This window comes from Venturia canescens, chromosome 4 (genome assembly GCF_019457755.1).
Source record: "Venturia canescens isolate UGA chromosome 4, ASM1945775v1, whole genome shotgun sequence".
Taxonomy (NCBI): domain Eukaryota; kingdom Metazoa; phylum Arthropoda; class Insecta; order Hymenoptera; family Ichneumonidae; genus Venturia; species Venturia canescens.
In genome coordinates this window covers 15,756,958-15,778,846 of record NC_057424.1, presented here as the reverse complement: position 1 = coordinate 15,778,846, position 21,889 = coordinate 15,756,958, and the positions used below count along the sequence as shown (strand labels likewise).

At 40.2% G+C, this 21,889-nt stretch overlaps 1 protein-coding gene across 1 annotated transcript in view; it reads right to left on the bottom strand.

Moving 5' to 3' along the window:
• The window catches only part of amon (amontillado), a 45,299-nt gene extending 24,125 nt beyond the window's left edge, over positions 1-21,174 (bottom strand). The window contains exons 1-4 of the mRNA XM_043418216.1: positions 18,692-21,174; positions 6,743-6,847; positions 6,383-6,641; positions 2,620-2,657 (exon numbers count right to left, since the gene is read on the bottom strand). Coding sequence (XP_043274151.1) covers positions 2,620-2,657; positions 6,383-6,641; positions 6,743-6,847; positions 18,692-19,114 — 825 coding nt within the window. The 5' untranslated portion in view covers positions 19,115-21,174. The remainder of the gene's footprint in view (positions 1-2,619; positions 2,658-6,382; positions 6,642-6,742; positions 6,848-18,691) is intronic.
• Positions 21,175-21,889: the final 715 nt, after the last annotated feature.

Genomic DNA, 21,889 nt, shown 5'->3' with positions numbered 1-21,889 from the left:
AGCTCAATGAATGAGGGTCTCTTTTTTTTATCTTCGTTTCAATCCTTCAGAAATACCGTGAGAAAAATGAAATTATTTCCTGTTTCATGCTGACAGTGAGAAAAAAATGCGTTCATTGAACCAAATTCACTTTGTAGGACGAATGTTTGGTCGGTCCCACAACTATTTTTTCCAGTGTCAAATAATTCAGTTCGTTCTGTTCAATCGCGAAAATTATTTTTAAAGAAATCAACCAATAGTATATTACACCACAAGGGCAGAAAGTTTGATATTCCTGCACTGCGCGTCAAATGCCCTCGGCTTCGCCTCGGGCATTGTGACGCGCAGTTCAGGGCTATCAAACTTCTGCCCGTGTAGTGTATACTATTTTTCTTCATAGCCGGTCGAAAGTACGTTTCTTCCGAAATACGCAACTATCGATAGAAGATGCTTTGATGCCTGCCCCCGACATTTGCTGCACGAGCGAAGCGAGTGCTGCTGGTCGGGGGGGCAGGCATCAAAAAAACAAGATATTAGCAAAGATAATTAATATGAATATTTGCATTCCTATGAAGCTGAAAATAGATCATTATTTCGAACGACTATATTCATTTTATCAGCCTGGTCACTTTATTTTTGGCTTTCACATTGATTTTATCTGGAAGGATAAATGTATGTTATTCGTTCAGATTTGTACTGTTTTGATAATAGTGCTTGGAAATAATATGGCATTTCCATAACATATTTCCGAATGAATAACATAATCTTATTCGTACGGTTTGCAGATGACTAGACACAACCTTTCAAAAAACACGTAAGCAATATCTGTTCAAACGTCAAACGTCAAAAGTAAAAAAAATAATTACGTCAAACCTTTCGGAATGCAGAAAAAAGTTTTTGCTCCCGCCGAGACAAATGAAGCGCGTGCAGTTTTGACAGCGCAGAAATGTTATCTTTCGACTGAGGTGTGCAGAGAAAAATTTTTGCGCCCGCTGTCACAGCGAGCGTGTTTTTTTTTACCAATGCAGGAATGTTGAACTTTCGGCCCTGAAATCGGGGCCGAAAGTGCGTACTTTCGACCGAGGTATGAAGAAAAATTATTTGATTTTGGTCCCAACGACTAGTCCATACACATACTTTCTGATTGCTTCAACATTTTCTCAAATTCCAATTATGAAATTGACAGAACAGGTTTTTGAAAGCTTTGTTGATTCGACCAGTATCGTGATTAAGCATTCACCAAACATTTTTTCGCATACCAGAATCATTTTGTTGCCCGTATCGAATTAAATATTGAGCTCGAGACGAACGAAATTTGTTTCGATCGAAAAATGTTCATTTGTCTACGTGCTATAATGTTAATAACACGATATTCGAACTCTTTCGATTGTGAAAAACGACATTTGCTCTTGTCGCGTGCTCAGGCCAAGCCATTCCGTGCGTAATGGAAAAAGCAGTGGCATGGGGCTTCGAAGACTTTAATAAAGCTCCGAAAAAAGTCTACAGCAAGATTATAATTCCATCTCCGTCACTCATCAAACCTAATCTCCCTGTGAGCCAGCATCCCTGATTTTCTTCGTGAATTCATTTTCCCCGTAGAAGAAAGCCTTTTTATCCCCACACCAGCGTGAAAAGACCAAGCGATGCCATTCTCTCATCGCGTTTACCTCGAAGGTCGCTTTTCCTCGCATTTTCATTTATCTCCCTTCCGAGTTTACCGCCACCGCGAACGATAGAACTAAAAATGATGAACGTTGTGCCAGAAATCTTGCGGAGGATGCACGATCATCGGTATAACCCGCTGTTACGAGCGTTTGGAACGACCAATGAAAATATTGAAAGGAGAATAAAGAGAAATTTATTTCTCAACTAATTCCTTGCCCCGGACTTTCGTAACATAAAACTCCGCTGAAACATGACATTGAAAAAAAATAGTTAAACATTTGAAAAAAAAAAAAAAAAAACTAAACAAAAATGAAACGTTACCACCTTTCGATACACTTTTTCCTCCCCTTTCGCGAGTCAATGTTTTTCTTCCTTGAATTCAGAAATTAAATCGATGATCGATGGACATTATTTGGAAAAATCTTGGCCGCTGCTCCCTCGTTGAAAACTGATATCGTTCAATGACGCGTCAAATCTCTCGTTTCGCGTTACGGGTCATTGCTCAAGTGGATCGTGGGGTTTCTCGTCTGCTTGTCGTTACATGCAAATAACACAGGGACGCGGGGGTATAAACTATCTCCGCGACTTTGCCACTCGGTACCTCTCTTTTTCTCCCTCGCTCCTTCCCGTCGCTCAACGCACTCTCATTCGCTCGATCACTCTTCCGCGTTTTATCTTTCTTTATCTTGGTCCCCTTCCCCACAGCATTATCCTTTCCGTACTCCGCGATAGAGGTCACGGTTATTCGCGATTTGAATACCATCGCGTTTTCCATTATGATAATGATTCTGCCTCGAGCCAACCAGCGGGCAGAAAACCTTGTCCCGTCCACCCCATTTTCAATGACGAAATAGAAATAATCATTCGGATTATGACAACGTACGGTGAGCACGAAACGCGCCACCGACGAATGCAAGGACCGTGAATGTCCTTCGGAATCGAACCAACTTGAAAATTAATTGTTGGTGAACTTACGTAATTGTACTTGAGATCTGCGTGCATGTAGTCGACCCCTGAAACACAAAAATTCGTTTTTAAATGTCAATGAAACCAACAGATTGAGAATGTATTTTAAAAGTTCGAATAAAATCTGTATCTGAACTTTTGGTGAATGTTTTTCGAGGAAAATGCAATAAAACTTCTCGTTTTTCCTTATCAAACGTTTTTTTTTCTCTTAATTTCGAGAAAAAATGAGATTTCAAACGTTTCGTGAATTTCTTATCGATCTTTTTCGTAAAGATTTGAATAGAAACAATTCGAATTGAAACTTTCCATGAATTTCTTATCGATCTATCCCAATCAATGATAGACTTGATCATACTAAATAATCACGATATTGCATATCGAATCACGGGCGGGCGGACGCCCGATGACGCAGTTCGTCGGCGCGTGGGAAATAGAAAACTGTCACATAAAGTCCCAAGGGATCGAGACATAAGCTTCCTAATACCCGGTTCAAATGACAGCCTCTCCGACTTCGAGTCTTAGCACTCGAGTCACGAAATCCCCAATTAAAATGGTCGTTGCGCTCGCCCATTCTGCAAAAAGGTTTCCATCCATTCCGCGTAGTTTCAAACGATTCTAGTTTCCAGTTAGTGACAAATTTTTTCGTGAATTCGTATTATTCGATTGACAATATTTCGTTACTTGCTAAAGAATTTCCGTGCTGATTGAATTGGTAAAGCGCTGCGAATAAATTCGTCCCAGATTGAATGCTCGTCGCCCATCAAAATTATTATTGAAGTAAAAATAAAGCGAGGCACGTTTATACGACGAAATCTGTCAAATATGATTCGAGAATATTCGCTTCGATATGAACTGGTATGAAAAGACTGTCGCGCGGAATGATACGACGTGCGTAGGCGTATTTTACGATGGGGCATATAAATGGTACGAAATTGCAATGAATAGAGCGTTATACGTTATAATATGACGATGAGCGATGCAACAACGTTTTCATTCCAGCCAACGTAGAACAACTCAGTTTCGATGATGTGCAAAGAAAATATGACCTTGAATATTGCGAATTAGATACGAATAATGGTACCTGAATAATTAAATAGATCACGTAAGCTACTACAAATATTATTCAGTTGCAATAACGTCATGAGAAAACGTGAGCCCACGTAATTCTGTTGAAGTTTATATCATGCAAACAGAGGTTGGATAATCAATCAGCTAAATGGACCCTGTGATGTTTGACTTCCATTTGACCAAACTTGCATTCGATCTATTCGAAGAGGGTGCTTTCATTCATATGCTGTTTTCAAGCTTTTCACAATTTCGTGTTCGATTATCTCGATGGAAAATAAATGGTAACTCGACCCCCCACAAGCTTTTTTCAGTTTTCATCGAATATTTTTTAAGGGCTACGAGCAGGGTAAACGTTAGAATGTTATCTGTTGTTTTGTTTTTTTTATAAATAATAATTGGTTGGATGGATTTGAATAAAATCTAGTGCACATCTTTTACATACTCAGAAGTATACTGGGAAAATTGTTTTTTTCGTTTTTTTCATGGTAATTTTGTTTACAATGGTGCGTTGAAAATGGCACCCCTTGAAGGGGCGTTATGACAGCAAATCTCAAAAATGAAACATCTCAGGACAAAAAACCAAAAAGATTCTTAAAATACGTGCCATTAGCTGTCGCATGGCGTAGGGGATTTTCGAAAAATTGTTTAGGAAAAGAAATGACGACCATTTGAAGAAAAAACTCACGACTTTGGTGGACTTCTCGTCGGTAGAAAATTATTTATAAAAGAGAAAGAAAAAAGTTATGAAAAAACGACTGCGTCATGCTGAAAACTCACGTTTTCCCTACAAAATGCGACTTGAATTGAGTCGCTGGGATAAAAACTCTTTCCGTTTTGCTGTCAAGGCCGACTGAAGGGGTGCCAGTTTCAACGCACCATTCTACAAAAATGTACCGTTGAAAAAATAGTAAGAAAATATTTGTTCCAGTACTTCCGAGTATGTAAAAGATGTGCACAAGGTTTCATGTAAATCCATCCAACCAATTTTTATTTATAAAAGAAATAAAAAAACACCTAAAATTCCAACGTTTACACTGTTCTGTTACGTCCAGAAGGGACGAACGTAATTGGGAAATTTACTTAGTTTTCGCTGCCACCAACCTACACAAAGTGTAGGATTTTTGTAATGTGAAATATTTAGTAGATATTTTGTTTGGTCTAAATGAAATTAAAATAATTGGATAATTATGGGAATAACCGAAATATTGCAATATTGAAATGATTAAGTAATCGAAATAATTTAAGAGATAACGAAAGGGTGCCTATATGGTCCCGTACGGGCCCCAAAGCAGGAGATTGGGTCGCTCAAATAATTATTAACCGGGAAATCAGATTTATTGACATAGAAACAGAAGGTTCGACGAGAACAGAAATAGATGTGAAAAGTATGCGAAAAGGAAAGATACAAAAAGGTTTACATCACACGAACGGGAACAATTCTCCCGTTCCGCTCCGCACACAATAACCGCGCCTTCGTTTGACCCGCGGTTCACACACACGCACAGAATTAACTTGATTTTAGAAAGAATAACAAATTGAGAAATAACTCAATAGAGGGTGCACGCAAAAGTCTGCAAGACTCGGCAAAAGAACGTCCGTGAGGCATGACGCTGAAGTTTCCAACGTTGGAGTCCAACGAAATGATCGAAAAAAACTCTCCAATAATTCCAGTAATTCTCCTATTTTGTTCCCTGCCAAATTTGCGATTCGTAGTTTTTCAAGCTGCACCAACGATTCGTGAAATAAATAATTGGTGAATTAAAAACGTTTTTTTCGTTCATTTCGTTGGACTCCAACGTTGGAAACTTCAGCGTCGTCGTGAGGCAAGGGGCAGTGTGTTGCTCACTTCGCGTTTGTTATCGGAGGTTAGGCTTACGGTCTCTATGCAGTTTCACCGATCTTTCAGGATTTACTAAACCGCCGCGAGTTGCTAACCTACGGAGTTATCCACGTGGACGACCGAGTGTCAGTAAAGATCAAACGGAACTAATGTACAAAAATCCTCGCCACGGCGACGAGAGCTCGAAAGCGATCGTCGTGACGGGGTTTTCAGCATCTCAGCACTTTAGTCGTTCCCATGGATAGGTCCCTCGAACTCGCGATCAGGCGATGCTGATCGGGCGGATTCCGAGGGCTTCCGGCCAGCGGCGACACGAGGCAACGCACAGAGGTCGCACTCAAGGACGCTCCGTTGTCAAGTCGCGCAGTTGTCAGAGAAGGCCGTCGTCACGAACCGCGTTTATTGAAATCACACGCGGGACGTGACAGTTCATAACCCTTAAGGATGTATGGTACAAAAGTCTAAATAATTAGAAATTGATCAAATTTGGTGATAATGTTCTCCAACATGAAGTGCGAAAACACAATTTTTTTCAAAATTTTCTTCTGTCTAGTTATCGAGTAATTACGCATTAAAGCAGATTTCTTATGCCCGGAATGTATACCTATATATATGGAAATGCTATGCTTATACACGTAAACTTTAGTGATCAATTACTCGATAACGGTACAGAAGAAAAATCTTTAAAAATTTGTATTGTCAAATTTGGCACTAAAGAATATGTTCACCAAATTTTATAAAATTCTGATCATTTTGAAATTTTTTATGTTTTTAGCATGGTTTAGCATGGCAACATTGTAAGCCTGTGCCAAATATCCTTAAGTGGTTGTAAACGAGCTCAAAATAGAATCGATCCAGACTCACCATCGTCCATTATCGCTGTCGTAACATTCTTGCCCGTGACACCCTGAGCCCAGGCAGCCTCAACGTTCAAATCGAGCTTCGGCTTGCCCCCATTTTGTCCCGTGTTCTTAAGGTACCATTGGTACTGAAAATAAGGATCCGTGGGATCCTGACTTCTGGAAATCTTCGCATCGTAAAGTGGTATAAGTTGATCGACACTGAGGGGTCTGTAGCCGCGTTTAACTCTCTTGAATCCAGTCTGCTGGACCGCTGTGTGCACCTGGTAAATTGGGGTTTACAGAAAGCACTTAAATGAAAACGCTTCGAGGGATGGAAAAACACGTAATTGCTTTCGCTCTTATTATCCGTTTTATTGCTCACCAGAGGGTCGATTTTGAGCCTCCTCGTGTGCGGTCCGGACCTCTTACTCCTCGCATGCGGCAAAGCCTTGTGCACGAAGTGATATTCCGTCTGACTGCCCAGCACCTGAAACATGGAAAAGCAGAAAAGGTCCCTTCACTATTATTTCGTCCAGAATGTCTCAGCAACGTATTGTAAAAGAAAAAGAGCTTTTCACAAAACTGCTTTATCCACGCGAGCAAATACGTCGGGGAATTTCATCGGATAATAAAATTCAACGGGGCTATCCTCGAGTCCGTTCACAGTCCAGAAGGGACGCTCAGAGTTCAACGGAATAATTGTGTTCGGAGTATAAATATAGGACAGCCCAATTGAATTTCGAGGTTAAAAGTATGAAGCTTTTGTCCGCTTTATTCCATTTTTCAATTCCAAGATTTCTTTGTGCAGCTAAAGGCTGCGAGAAAAATCACATCAATTTCATTTTATTTTCACGTATGAAAATTCCTTGCACGAAATAACATTCCTAAACTTCGTATTTCAATGGAAAATATTTCGCGTGATATAAAACGATGTTTCATCCTCGGAGTGTCGTTCAATTACTTTTATTGATTCCGAATATTTTCAAGTGTCCGATTCTTTGAAAAGCTTCAATGATGAAGCTCATATTAATTTTTAACTTTTTTCAATACTCCTCGATTTACAGCCTCGGCTCAGAGGATCGAGTAACCCGTGAGTTTTCTCGGGGAACATGTCGTCGAATTTCTCAACGAGGAACACGTTCAAGTCGACGCAACACAATGGGGCTTTTGAAGCGGAAGATTCGAGCTGCGTTTTGCTTTACTAATTTCTATCCTCGCTTCACAAAGGCATTTTATAGAGTTTTAAAACATTGTTAACTTGCGAATTGTTGGTGAAATCTTCAAAGAGGATCCAGAGAGCTTCAATTCTGTTTTTAAGGTACTTTCTCGTGATAAAAGAATTATTAAACTCGAAAATATCGTAACTCTGCGAAATAAAAATGGCGAAAAAGTATTTGAAAAAGGAAGCTGAAGTTGTCGGTTGTTTCTTCGGACATTTCAAAGCCTAGCAAAAGCGAGGTTTTTGTAAAGTGAGAAAATCATGGAAAATAGCAGCATTTTCAAAATCGTCGCTCGAATGATCCGCTTTCAAAGTCCCATTGTGGAATCGACTTGTCTTTTGGTCAAAAAGTATTCCACAACTCCCCGTAAATGTTATTTCGTTAGAACGTGAAGAACGTTTTATACTTTGGATCAACTTAATCCCGCAGCTTTCGTTCATCCCCTCACCGAAGCAGGGTAACCCTTAAAGAGGGGGGAGGCTCCGGATCTCAGGAAAACAAGAGCACGCTCGACGCATTCGAAGCGCGTGCAAAAGAAACCCTTGACCTTTGTCACGCGCATACCAAACAACCATCAAACCTTCCTCCAACTAGAGCCAATTTCCGGTGTACGAGCATTAACCCATCCCCATTTTTCTCATACTTTTTCACCCTCGTTTGCACTCTCGAGAAGACTCGAATATTCCAGCATCCCAAACAATTGTTCCTGCCTACGTTTTCAATAAAGGGAATCCTTCGATAATTATTAGTTCCAGAACAAACGATTCATTTTTTCATCTCCCCATGCATGACCAGGATGATCTCTGTCGATCCAATACATATTTTCGGTCCTAGAAACATCGTCCTACTAATAAAAAGACCTTCCACGAGAATAGTAATCGTCATTTAAAATGAACTTTAACTCTGTAATTACTGGAATATGGAAAATGATTGAAATATTCATTTGAATTATTGCTTGCGGATAGTACTAGATTCGAAATGATTGATTATAAATTTATTATTTATTGTTGTTTTTAACGTGTTTAACATGTCGAGATGTCCCGAGAACACCCACCCTGTAATTATTTTTCTTTCGTATTGGTATGTTCGTGTGTGTTTTTGTTTGTTTGTTTGTTTTGGAGTATTACTAATTTTGTACATCGGTTATGTTCATCACGATTATTTAGTTCATGGTTATTTTGTTCGTTGATTATTTTCTAGGTTATTTTGAGCGAGGTTATTCAGGATGGGAATCGGGAGGACTACAGAGTTATCAAAGGCTGACAATAAAATCGATAAAACATTGAATTTCATCGAATGAAGGCGAGTCAATGAAATAATTTCGTGGATAAATTGAATTTCATGGAAAATGAGCTGACGAAATTAGAGAACTCAAAAGTTAACGAGAATCGACGAATCTTCGGTTTACCGAATATGAAGGTCGAGATCAACTCAGCTCGTGGGTTTTAGGGTTCGATAAATCTGTCGATGAAACGAGGAACAAAGCTCAACAAGATCGACAGCAACGTTGAAAATCCTTTTTCACGTAACTAAACATTAAAATGATAATAATCCTGACACTGATTCTAAAGGAGGAGCTCCAACGTTCCTCTGGCACGTGCCCCGAGCCTGTATCGAGGCTCGATAAAATCGTAACACGAGTAGTTACATCCAGTTAACGTGACACGGACCGGGGCAGATGTTGCGCGAGAAAAATAAAATGCGGGCGGTAATAATAGTCGCGGCGTTGTTGCTAGCCGATGAAAAGGGGGGCCAACAACCTCGGAAAACACGACAATTTTGTTCGCGTTTGTAACTCGCTTCTACAAACTCTCCTTTCGGCCTTTTTTCCTTTCTATGTTCCTGTCCATACACACACACACACACACACATGAAAAAGGACTTGTAAATGATAAAACGCGCTTAAAGGTCAACGTCGGAGCGGTGCCCGAGCTAATGCGAATGTGGGCGTCGATTCATTTCACAAAGTCATACGAAAACGAAGGTAAATCCCTTAAAAAACAAAACAAACGTTCGCACCGTTGTAAATTTTATTTTTTCACTCGCCCCCCGTCGAAACACTCCTCAATCTCCCGGCCTTAAGGCCCTTATGCGCCGACGTTCTGACCATAAACAAATAACGAGAGCCACCGCGACGAGCAATTCGAATTCCATTACTGTGGCTATTTCGCGATTGCAATCCAGACATTCAACTAGCGACCCAATAAATTGTCGCGGTCCATCGCATCAATTTTCCATGGTCGGGACGCCCCCAATGTCGCGTTTTCCGGCTCTCAATAATTATTTCTACAATCTCAAAGTTTTTTGAAAATTTCAACAAAACTCGTCACCCTCCAACGTTCCTTCGTGCCAGTTTTTTTGAAATCGAAACTCCGGGATTCAGAATCTCGCGAAGACTGCAATTGAAATGCGGAAAATCTTCAGTTAATAAATATTTGCAAGTTCGTTTACTTTTTACTTTTTTTACTTCGAATTTACTTCGAAGACGGAAAAAACGAATAAAAATCGGACCAACGAATCGTGCAGTGCCATTCGCGAGGTTCCCGCTTCTCAACTTTGACATTTGCCACGAAATTTGTAGCTCCATTCTCAGAGATTAGCCCATATCTGTGCAATCCATTTTCCACGAACGCATCAAAGATAATCGAATTTTCGCGACAGCGTGAAATTAATTACGCGGGAGCCCAACACCGAGTCGGAAATCCGTCCGGCGGATGACAGGAGAAACCGCGCTTAGCCGCACGAACGCATGACGTAATCGTGACTCTCCGCTTATGTCCGTTATCTCGAACTCTTACCAGCCAAATTTGTCCCAAACTGCTGATTACAGCACGCGATACAAATCGATGTTTTATCGCAGACATTTTTATCACGAGGATTTCACATTTTTTGATGATTTGCTTGCTTAAGATACTATAACAAATAATGCATGGATTAAATTTTACTTTTTTATGGGAAATTCGATCACAAGGGAGCAAAGATAAATGACGATTTTCGTTGTTTTTCGTTTCGTCGAAACAAAAACTGCTGTTTACTCGTTAAAGTTAAAATGTTGAAAATTTATGGGGACGAATCTTCCTGTGGGCTTGAAAGCGAAATTTCCATTCTGAGCCACGAGTCTTTTTAAATCGAACTCGAACGGGAATTAAAACTCGTTTTTTTCTCCACTTTTATCTCATCGATTCTGTAATAACAAAACAAGCAATTTCATCGAAACTTTTTTACTATGCGGGAGTGAAAAAAGTGTGAAGTTTTTCTTTCGCAAGCTCGCCCTCCCGTTGTTCTGTCAAATTTCTTGGCGTTCATTCCATCAAGTTTTTCCAAATCCCCCAGCACTGAGGAAAAATTAATAAAAATTTTTGATAAAACGGAATTACGGTCTGATCATAAAATCGTTGTGAGAAGAATGAAATCTCTCCATTCACCAAAACTTTTGTTCGACGCACTTCAACGAAATTTCATTTTCCGCGTATTCATTCCCCAAATATCGCAGCCGGTTGCGCCTACGAGGTTACAGAGGGTCAAACGAAGCGTTTATGAGAGTGAAAACGATGTTTGAATAGTTGGCTCTCATGTTCAAAAGGTACTAGTTGAAAATGATATGAATTGTTACTGACAGAGCTCGCGACAGGTCAGCGGTGGTGTCGTTCAACAAACGGACCCTCGGTCTCCGCTTTTCCCTGCACTTCTCCGGCCTCGCGAGCGTTTGACCTATTATCACCACGTAACTTCAAAAAGCACGCAAAGGGAAGAGCGCTGTTTGTGTGGTTGGAGAGACCTCTGATTGACGGATCGATGAGTGGAGGATGAAATATGACATCGCACGGTTGCCAGGGCACGTGGAAAATGGAAATTCAACTATTTTTTTCCTCACAACAACTCCAATTGCAACGGTACGATTTTTTTGGGGGGTGCTGCTTTAAGAAATCAAAAAAATCGATCGTTTTCGGGAATGTTTTTGGATGGACGGAAATAACTCGGACCGTAGCGAACTTTTCGATGTAGTTTCAAGGATATTTCAAGAACGCTGCTGAAGTTTGCAACGTTGGAGTCCAACGAAACGATGTAAAAAAACTCGAATAATTTCAGTAAATCTTCAACTTTATTGCCTGGTGAATTTGAAATTTGTAGTTTTTTCAGCCTACACTCGTGAAATAAATGATTGGTAAATTACAAATGTTTTTTTTTTCTTTTTTCGTTCAGTTCGTTGGACTCCAACGTTGCAAACTTCAGCGTCGTTTTCAAGTGTACAAAAACATTTTTTTGAGCTATTTCAGACTATCCAAAAACATTCCGATATTCGCGGAAGCTTTTTTCGTTCGATTCGCTCTTCGAATTTTCCGTTTCCACGCGCGCGGTTGTTTGCTGGCTAACCTAAATGTTCTGCTCGATTAATCGTCGAGTGCCAAAACCATTTAGTTTTTCTGCTCTCCGCAGCTGGCTTCTTCAGCCCCTCGCGCCACATATATTCCGTATTTCACTTGGTTCCAAACAACTTTTTAGCCAGGCCAATGTTCGAGATCCCCGGCGCTTTTTAACGTCTCGAAAAAAGGGTGTGGACCGGAGGATCTCTCGGTGGCTGCGTGCCACTGGAGCTTTGTGAACGTGCCAAAAATCTCGGGCCCCCAAAATCGCTGGCGCGTTGTGCCGCACCAGCATTCACAGGGTTCCTATATTCGTATTTATCGTCTAATTAAAAGCAGCTTTTATTTCACAAGTCTACGGAATCCTCGAGGCAATTAACACTCGAGCCAGTGACGCAGGTTCGGAGGAATTTTACGAGAGATTCAACCCTCGACGATCTTGCTCGTCAGTCCTTCCAACGCCGAGAACACGACGCTAAAGTTTGCGGTGTTCGAGTCCAACGAAACGAACGAAAAAACATTTGTAATTCACCAATTTATTATTTCCCGAGCAAAGGCTGAAAAACAGCGTGCAAATTCAGCACGAAACGAAATTTAAGAATTACTGGAATTACTCACGTTCTTCGACATCATTTCGTCGGACTCGGACGTCGCAAAGTTCAGCGCGTCATTCGAGAACGAATATCGAACGAAAATAAACCGACGCAATCGAGTCCATTTTTTCCGTTGAAGCGTTCAGCCAAAATTTGCTTCCCCATCGGATCATCCCACCGGATTTAAACCTCACGCGAAAACAAAAATGTATAATTAATTTCTGGAGTGCAGATTGGGTGAAAAAATTGACAGCGTGGGCGACAAAGTGCGTGGAGAAGTGCCAGCAACGCTTTATTCATCGCGAGGTTCATACACGCGGCAACTTTACGCACCATCAGTTAAAGCACGACGAGCAAGCGTTCGATTCGTCGGGGTCGGTCGTCGCGCGCGAGTATCTCATTATATCAGCGAGTAATTACGCCGTGATTTATGATATTGGTTGAGCGTGAGAGGAGCAGAACGAGGATGATTAACCCGCCCCTTCCGCCTCTGCTTTCGCTCCCCTCGCGATCGCATAATCGTACGTAATCGAGACTCGTTTTCGAATGGAATCGGATTGCGTACTTTTAAGGACGTTTGTTTGAATCGTTCATAAAATTGCAAACGAAAGACGGAAGAAGCTTGAAACCTTTCGATTCTCACGCCCCTCGGAGCTCTTTTTCATTCGTCGTGCGCTGATGAATATTCTCCCGAAATTTAGTATCCGCACTAATAACTCAGGCGTTCAATATTTCATGAAGTATCGAGAGTAAATATCTTGTAAATAATTAATCGATAAATAACAAGTGTTATTATTATAATTACATTGTAACGAGGCATTAATATTCAGCAATAAGGAATAACAAATCATTCATAAGCTCGACGATGCACGAGTAATGTACAGTTTAAAGCGGCGGAGACCGTCGGAGCAGGCGGAACAAGTTTTCAACTCCGTTAATTTATTACGTCGCGGGAGTGAGCTGCGCGCAGTTTTTTCTACGTATTTTTCACCCGAGCGTTCCTCCCACGAGGTCATTTTAGCTCGGCAAACTCAAATGAGCTAGGAATTTTATTCAGTGGCGCGCGGTTAAGGGCTTTACACATTTTCCGATGGGCGGAAAAATCGAAAATTTTGTTTATTCGATATTCTTCGAGTACAACGTCTGAAAAATATTCTCACCAAATTTCACAAAGATCGGAGCATTAGATTCGAAGCTATGGGTACTTGAACCGACCGCCCGCGGTGCGCGCGGTCCTCTAATACTTGAATCTTTAAACGCGCTTATCTCAGAATCGTCTTTTTTTCTAAAAAACTATTAATCCGATCGATATGAAATTTATACGACTTATTTATTATAACAACAGCCAAGGCATGGACGAAGGATTTCGTACTGTGTTGGGGAAAAAAAATTGCAACAGAAAACCCGAAAATTTAGCATCTCAAAAAATGAATTTTTTGTTAAAACTGTCGCCATTGTTTTTTAAATCAACATTTTTACAAATCCTTCGTCCAGGCCCAAGCTATTGTTATAATAAATACGTGGTATAAATTTCGTGTCGGTCGGATTAATAGTTTTTTAGTTATCATTTCCACCGCGCGCAACTGATGCTCAAAAAACGGTGCTGCTCGAACACAGCTGGAGTTGCGCCATTTTGAGATATATTTTTTGACGACAAAAATTGTACAAGCACGTGAACACGTGTACTGACGAATGTCCTTCACAGTTTTTCAATAAACACTTATTTTCTTGTCGAAAAAAAATCAAGAAAATCACGCTTTTTCGGCCGTTGCAAGTGTATTTAAGGCCTTAAGGAAGTTGTGGCACTGCAATGAAAATTATGTCATCGCTTTTAAACCGATTCCATCTTATAAAGTGAAGTGTAAAAATAAAAATCAGTTACATTTTCAGACAATTTTGGAGCGTCGTTGCTGAGAAAAATCAATAAAAATTTGGGCCAAATAACATGTAACCTTATGGACGACGCTGAAGTTTCCAACGTTGGAGTTCAACGAAATGAACGAAAAAGACGTTTTTAATTCACCAATTTTTTATTTCACGAATCGTTGGTGCAGCTTGCGAAACTACGAATCGCAAATTTGGCAGGGAACAAAATAGGAGGAATTACTGGAATTATTGGAGAGTTTTTTTCGATCATTTCGTTGGACTCCAACGTTGGAAACTTCAGCGTCATCCTTATGGAAGTCGAGACACATTCAGTGATATCTCCGTTAACCCTTACTAGTCACACCCAAGTTTCTGGCGTTGACAAAAGTAGTCACACGAGGTCCAAAGTACCCCACTCACTTTGGGGGAAGATAAATAATTGAAAAACTGTAAAAAAAAAAAAAAATAAAACAAAAATACTGCAATGTATTTTGAACCTTTAAGAAACGACCATAACGATTTTATTCTATTCGTGTTATTTTTAATATTTAAAAAAATATTAAAGAAAAGAATGCAGGAAAAATGACTCTTTTCACAAATATTGATGTAGAAATCGTAATTTTCAATTTAAAAAAAAAAAAATCAACTCGTTCTATAAACCTGAGAAATCACGCTTTCAGATAGTATTAGTTAAATTTGTCACGCTGGGGTGGATCGGAAGCCAAATCTTCGCGCACGTTCTGACTTGATCGACTACCAAAACTAAACTAACGGGCCCTTTAAAATAATAACGATGAGGCTCTCTTCTCAAAGGTTCTAACCGTCGACCGAGGGGACCACAAGTCCCATTTTCTCGAAATTTCTATTTGGTATCGTCGCTCGAAAAACGGCTGGGGTCCAATATACCCCGTGGGACTATTAAGGGTTAAAAATGATGCTAAAAATATGAAATTTTTTGGGCAACATGAGCAAGGCTTGCTGAATAATGTCAATTTTTTTCAGATTTATTAGGAGATTTGCTGAGATTATATTAATAATAATCTGTTTCCCGTGCAGTTTTTTCAGGCTAGAATCGTCCACCGTCCGTCTTTTCGACTGAGCTTTCACCAGTTTTTCGTCTTTTTTTCCCAACTCTTCTTCGAAGTGTAGGCAACATTGCCAAACTGTAAACTGGCCTAACTTTTGACAGGTACAGGTCATAACTTTTGGGCGAAAAAAATGACTGTGCGGCCTCAACTCCCTTAAATAATCGTCTCCGTTGTCGAGGATCATGCTCGTCGTAAAGCGACAAAAAAGCGATCGCGAATCCATCAAGACTCTGAACAAGCGACTGACTCGATCTTCCATCTTCAATCGTTCCGCGATCCTGTTACGATAACATTTGGAAATAATTGGTTTTTTCACTCGAAAAACAAAGTACGAAAGGGAAAATAAAATTGAGATTTTCCAGGTGCGTGCGGTGAGACGCAACGTTTGACTGAAAGTTCGCCACGTGTTTGTAAGCGCCGTTAAAACTCCCGTGAAATTTCGTCCCTTAAAGCCTCCGCCTCGTCACTCCGCCAACCTCAACATAACCAATTTTCTATCCAGATGAAAATGAGTCCAAGAATTCTGAGAGCGAATTCCAAGTATAAAAGTCATTTGTTAGACGAAGCTCCGTGATCTAGCAACTTCCCGATTTACCCACGTACTTAATGAATTTACAATGAATTTCAAAGTAATCTGATGTAGCAACCGAAACACCCTTGGACTGTGGCAACATATTTCAACAAAGGAACGTTCCGGAGGATCAACTTGATGAATAATGACGTTACGAAATGAATAAATACATCGAAGCGTAGGCGGCGTGTCAGACGATGTAAAAAAACCGACGGGGTCGACTTAATCTTTTTAGGGATGAATATATTATTGACTTCATCCATAAATTCACTGTAGTTTGTCCACCGGAAAGCAATAAATGTTGGTTTGCCTGCAAGTAGCCCAAAGTTGGTGGAGAGAATGGCTCATCGAGAAATCGTGAAAAAATATTGTTGTGAGTTTGTTTTTCAAAATAATATTACATCCGGGATTCCAACCGAGGTGGAATCGATCGGAAAAAATGTTACGAGGATCTGCTCTCAGTTTTCACGATTTTCAGAGTCTTCCGGGGGATTGAAAAAAAAGGAGAAACCGAGGAACGCTCGATGTACGTTAATTAGAAGCTCGCTTTTTTCCCTCCAACCTCGAGCTTCCTCTTTTCCGCGTTCTTCCTCGCCCTCGCTTCCGAACGTACTATAAAATTAGGTGCAGCCGAGAACGAATGCTAAGTGGCGAAAAATTGTTCATTAGCGCAGTCTCCTCTCGCTTGCCCCCACCGCCGCTCGAATCATAAATTTACTCGTTCGACCAAACGAAAAAGCTGTTGTCGATGTTCGCTGGAGACTCGCTCGCGCTATGGCTCTATTAAAAAAGTTTCGAGATCAGCAGAAAAAAACTCGTAATCTTTTCCTATGAGAAAACACTCCGGAATGTTCTACGCTGATACAGGCGAACGCGATTTTGTCGTTTCTTCGCAGTTCCTGATCCAAAAAGCGATACTCGATTTCTCGTCAATTCATTTTTTCGGCAAATGGCTCTGGACCAACGTTAAACTTACTGCGGAGAAAGTTGTCGATTGACCAACAAATTTGTTGTACCATCAAAAAATTTCGTTCTGTCCGCCACCACTCGGTGGGCCAATCAAAAGTTCTCTAATCAACAAATTCCTTTTCTCAGTGGACAAAATGTCGAAATGAATTTTCAGCAGTGCCTCCAGGAAGTTTTCGCTCGATCAATTCGTCGAAGAGAATCTCAATTGCCAAAAATTTCTGTCCCTTTATGCCTCCATTCTGACATATTTATCGTCCGATACTTCTGGACTAAGGAAAATAATTTCGAAGTCGAAGAGTCCGATTCTGCGTGGAATCGTGTGGATCGAAAATTTCGTCGCTTTTCTTACAACGAAAATTTGTTTGTAGAGAAAACAAGATTCGTTGGGCTGCGCCAAAGTTTTGTTGGTTCGAGCGAAAACTGTGCCCGCATCGTGTTGAATATTTTGGTCAAAAAGAAATTCGATTAACAGGTTTATCACCGCCAGTGAAAGATTTTTCGGAATATTTGAGAAGCGAGGAAAATCGTAGGAAGAAGCGCTTCGCCGAAGCGTGCCCGTAACAAAACAGTAGCGAAGGGCATCGCGGACGATCCCGGCACACCGATATTGATTCATAAACAAATATGGCAGGCTCGGTCAGGCTCGTTCTTGTGTGTTGTCGTCGTCTGCAATAAGAAAACAGCCGCAGGTCTGTGACCGAATAGCTGTCAGGTCATTGATAGCGGTCGCGTGTATGTTCCTCCCGCGCGCCTCGAGCGCGAACCGAACAACGGCGCAGATCCGACCTACCCGGGAACAACGCGCATTGCATAACTATTCCGCGTGCGTTACGCTCGCGACAGCTGTCCTCGATCGATGAACAATTTTCCCATGCCTCCTGGCGTGCCATGGAGACGCTTGATCTTTTCAAAATCACCGTTTCAAATTCAAAAATCGATTCGTTTCAATCGAAGTTACTGAAAAATCGATTTTCCGAAAGAACATGCGATCGTTCGAATAGAAAAATGCTTTGGATGACTTCATTCCTCGAGTAAATATTTCAATGATCACGTGTCGGATCGTAATTTGAGAAAGCTCAACATTGGAACGTACGAACAGAACGTACTTATAAATTCGTTCGCATTTTTATGTCAATTTTGACAATTTCAATGGCTAAATTCGAAAAGTAATGAAAAAATATCTACTGAGAAACTTAATACGATATAATATTGGGGAAATTTAATGAAAATATGATTAATTTTGTCTGTGTTCGACGCAAAAAATAATAAGAGAGTTGATGAAAATGTTCGGTCTTGTACAACGATTCTCGAACATTAATTTTCCACTCACAATGTATTCGAAAGCGAACACAAGTCTCTGGAACTTATTGACTGGAAATTCTACCGGAATGAAAATAAAACATTTTTCACCCTCCAAAAAAAGGAAAAAAAATGAGAAGTGCGTAGGCAATGCAATTACGCTGTTAAAATACTTATGACTAAATCGATAAGAAAAACAAGGTTTCCATCAGGAACGAGAAGTTTTATTCTAGGTCGCAGGATAAAAGTGAAGAAGACGCGAAAAAATAGCACTTGACTGGTGATTTCGTATCGAATAAGAGGGAAATAAGATATTTCAGCATTATCGACAAGACTAAAAAATAGAACGTGCAAAGCTTACCGGTCCGAGATTAACAAATCCGTTTCTGGTAGCGACGTGATCAGCGAGAATTCTGTTAGCTGGATTTTTCATCTTCACGAGAAACGCGTTAGTGAATATTTCCGATTTGGCATCAACTCCGGAATGGAATTTCGTCGCGTCTTGTAAAAGTACAAAAGCGACGAATATGCCGAAAGCTTTGAGGCTTGTTTTTTGTTGCATTTTAGTAAGTCTACGCGGTTTTTCGTCATGGAAACTTTTAGTCGCGGTATTTGCCAAATTATTGCGTTTAACGGAATTGAAAAAGGCCGCTGCGTTAGGAGCTTTGGCGAATATTGGGTTACCCACGTCGTGAATGCTTGCTCTTTTCGTATACGATAATGCCGAGCACGAGTTCTTGAAAATTCGCGGTTTTCGGTCAACGATCACACGTGCTGTCCCCATGCTCGTCCGCGACCGACTGATCGTACGGAGCCCTCTAGTCCTCGTATAAGTCTGGCCAACCCAACCAAAGACTCGTTTCACCCCTCACCCCCACCCTTCGACCTAGCCACTTCCATCACCTGGTCTCAACCTCTGTGTACCTCCCCGTCACTTTTCTTATTTCTCGTCCACTTCTTATTTCTTATTCGTGAATGAACCAATAAGTAGAAAAACAAACGTTTAGTCAGCCCTGTTCAACCGACGATTAACTTTTGTATTATATATCGTCGTCCGGCATCGAAAAGACTCTTCAATTTTAATAGCTAAACGAAAAAGACTTTGTAGAGGCTTCAATTTTTCAAAGCCAACGGTCAAAGTGTCCACTTGTTATTTCTTTTTTTCCTCTTACTCTGAGTAGCGCAGAATGAAAGTGAAAAGCTCAGGGATTGAAGAATTCAGCAGCGTTCGTCCGTTGTGATCGAAAAAATAAATAAAGACGGTGAAATATTCATAGTCGTTAATTAAACAGCTCGTGGGAATGTTCTAAGATTCTTCAAATTTTTTCATATTTTCTATCGTTCGAATATTCATGGAAATATAGGTTATTAGTCAACGGGAGTTAAACATTCGGTCTCACGTTACACTACAAATTATTCACTTTTATTTGTAGGTTTTTTCTATTTATTTTACATCATGTTTATCCCCGTTATAGTTAATTAATTAGCACATCAATTATGAAAGATGATTGATCGTAGACGAAACGTATCATGACTGATTTCAGTTCTTTACAGCAATTTTTTGTGCGAAGATATTTAATTCATAGTCCATCATATATTCGTATATCTGGAAGGGTACAAATGTTATCCTTTCTGCGCTTGTTGCTCAATACCACTATCTTTCAATGTGTTTTGTGCCACAACTATGTTCAATGATGAAACCACGAGCGAGAGAAGTCCTATGTGACGTCATCCGCTGTTGCCATATTGATTCGCGGACGAAGGGTGAGGAAAAGAGGGGTCGGCGGGAGGCCACTGCGCAGGCGCTCCAATATTTTTCATTTATACACAACGCAACAAGACTCAATGTACACTTGTATTATTCGTATCGTTGCGAGACGAGACCGCCGATTATACCACGACTTTCCTACCTCTCGATTTTCTTCGACCGCACATTTTTCTTTTTACTCTCTACCACTCTCAACTTCACATGCAAACTCGTCTCTCCATTATTTTCGTCTGATATGCTTCATTTTTTTGTCTTCCTCGGATTTTCCTCTTTGCGTCTTCTCCCGTGTCTCGAAATTTTTTATCTTAAATATAAATATTCTTTTGTTAACGACGAATTGCCTTTCCAATTTACTCCCGAGATTTTATATTCCCAGTATTCGATTGAATTCATTTATACAAAATTTGTGTTTGAAATAAACGGCGACGAATATTTTTGAGGTTATGAAACTCGCAACGCGATTCGATGAATCCATTTTCTATACGACAGTTTGAACGTGATAAGTTTTTTTTAATTTCCATCCTAAATAACTCTCCACAAATACCAAGTGATCGAAACTCTTGTTTATTCCAAAGAACTGTATACTTTCTTTATCTCTCTAAATTGTTTATTGAGGCCGCGGTCTTTGGTCTCGTGCGATGCATGCCAATTGTTGCTACTAGACGAATGACGAAACACAAGAGCTCGGAGGCTTGGGGGCTGTGCAAAAAGCTCTCGCGTTATTATATGCAGAGACGAAGGAATATAATAGAGAAGACTGTAGTTTTGCGGGGGCGGTGACTACTCGCATATTCTCTCGATAAGAGACTGTGTGCGAATGAAAATTTCGTATGCAATATGGCAAGCGAAGTACGCCAACATAGGGCTTGAAAATAACTCGAAAAAAAATCCGAATACTGCACAGCGTCGAGCGAAACTATTGCGGAGAAATTCATTTACAAAATTAACAAGTCGGTACGTGAGCCTTTTTAGTAACACAATTAATGCATATGCATATATTCTCCTTAAGGATATATTGCACAGGCGATACAATGTTGCCATGCTAAACCATGCTAAAAACATAAAAAAATTCAAAATGATCAGAATTTTATAAAATTTGGTGAACATATTCTTTAGTGCCAAATTTGTCAATACAAATTTTTTAAGATTTTTCTTCTGTACAGTTATCGAGTAATTGGTCACTAAAGTTCACGTGTATAAGCATAGCGTTTCCATATATACAGGTATACATTCCAGGCATAAGAAATCTGCTTTAATGCGTAATTACTCGATAACTAAACAGAAGAAAATTTTGAAAAAATTGGTGTTTTCGCACTTGATGTTGAAGAACATTATCACCAAATTTGATCAATTTCTAATTATTTCGACTTTTGTATCATTCACCCTTAAGAAAACAAGACGAGAATCTCTCATGAGATTCAGACACGGAATTTCGCGTTTTAATAATTCTACAAGAGTAAATATTTCAATGTTTAAATATCACGTCCATTCTGATGAAAACCCTGCGCTTTTCGCACGCGATCTCTTGCGTGCCAATTAAATTTTTTTCTATACAAATTGAATTACTCGCAACGGCTGATAGAACATGAGAAAAATTCAGCCACGTGTAATTGAGCGGATCCCTGGAAGAAATCATCCGGTCAACCACACGATTTTCTCAAGTTCTCGATTTATCCGGATTTTCATCGTTCCGAGTTCCGTTCGTCGGTTCGTTCTCTGTAGGCAAGTGCGAAAAACTGTCCGTCACTTAAGAATTTTTTCGTAGGTATTCAGTTTTTTTCAAATTGAAAA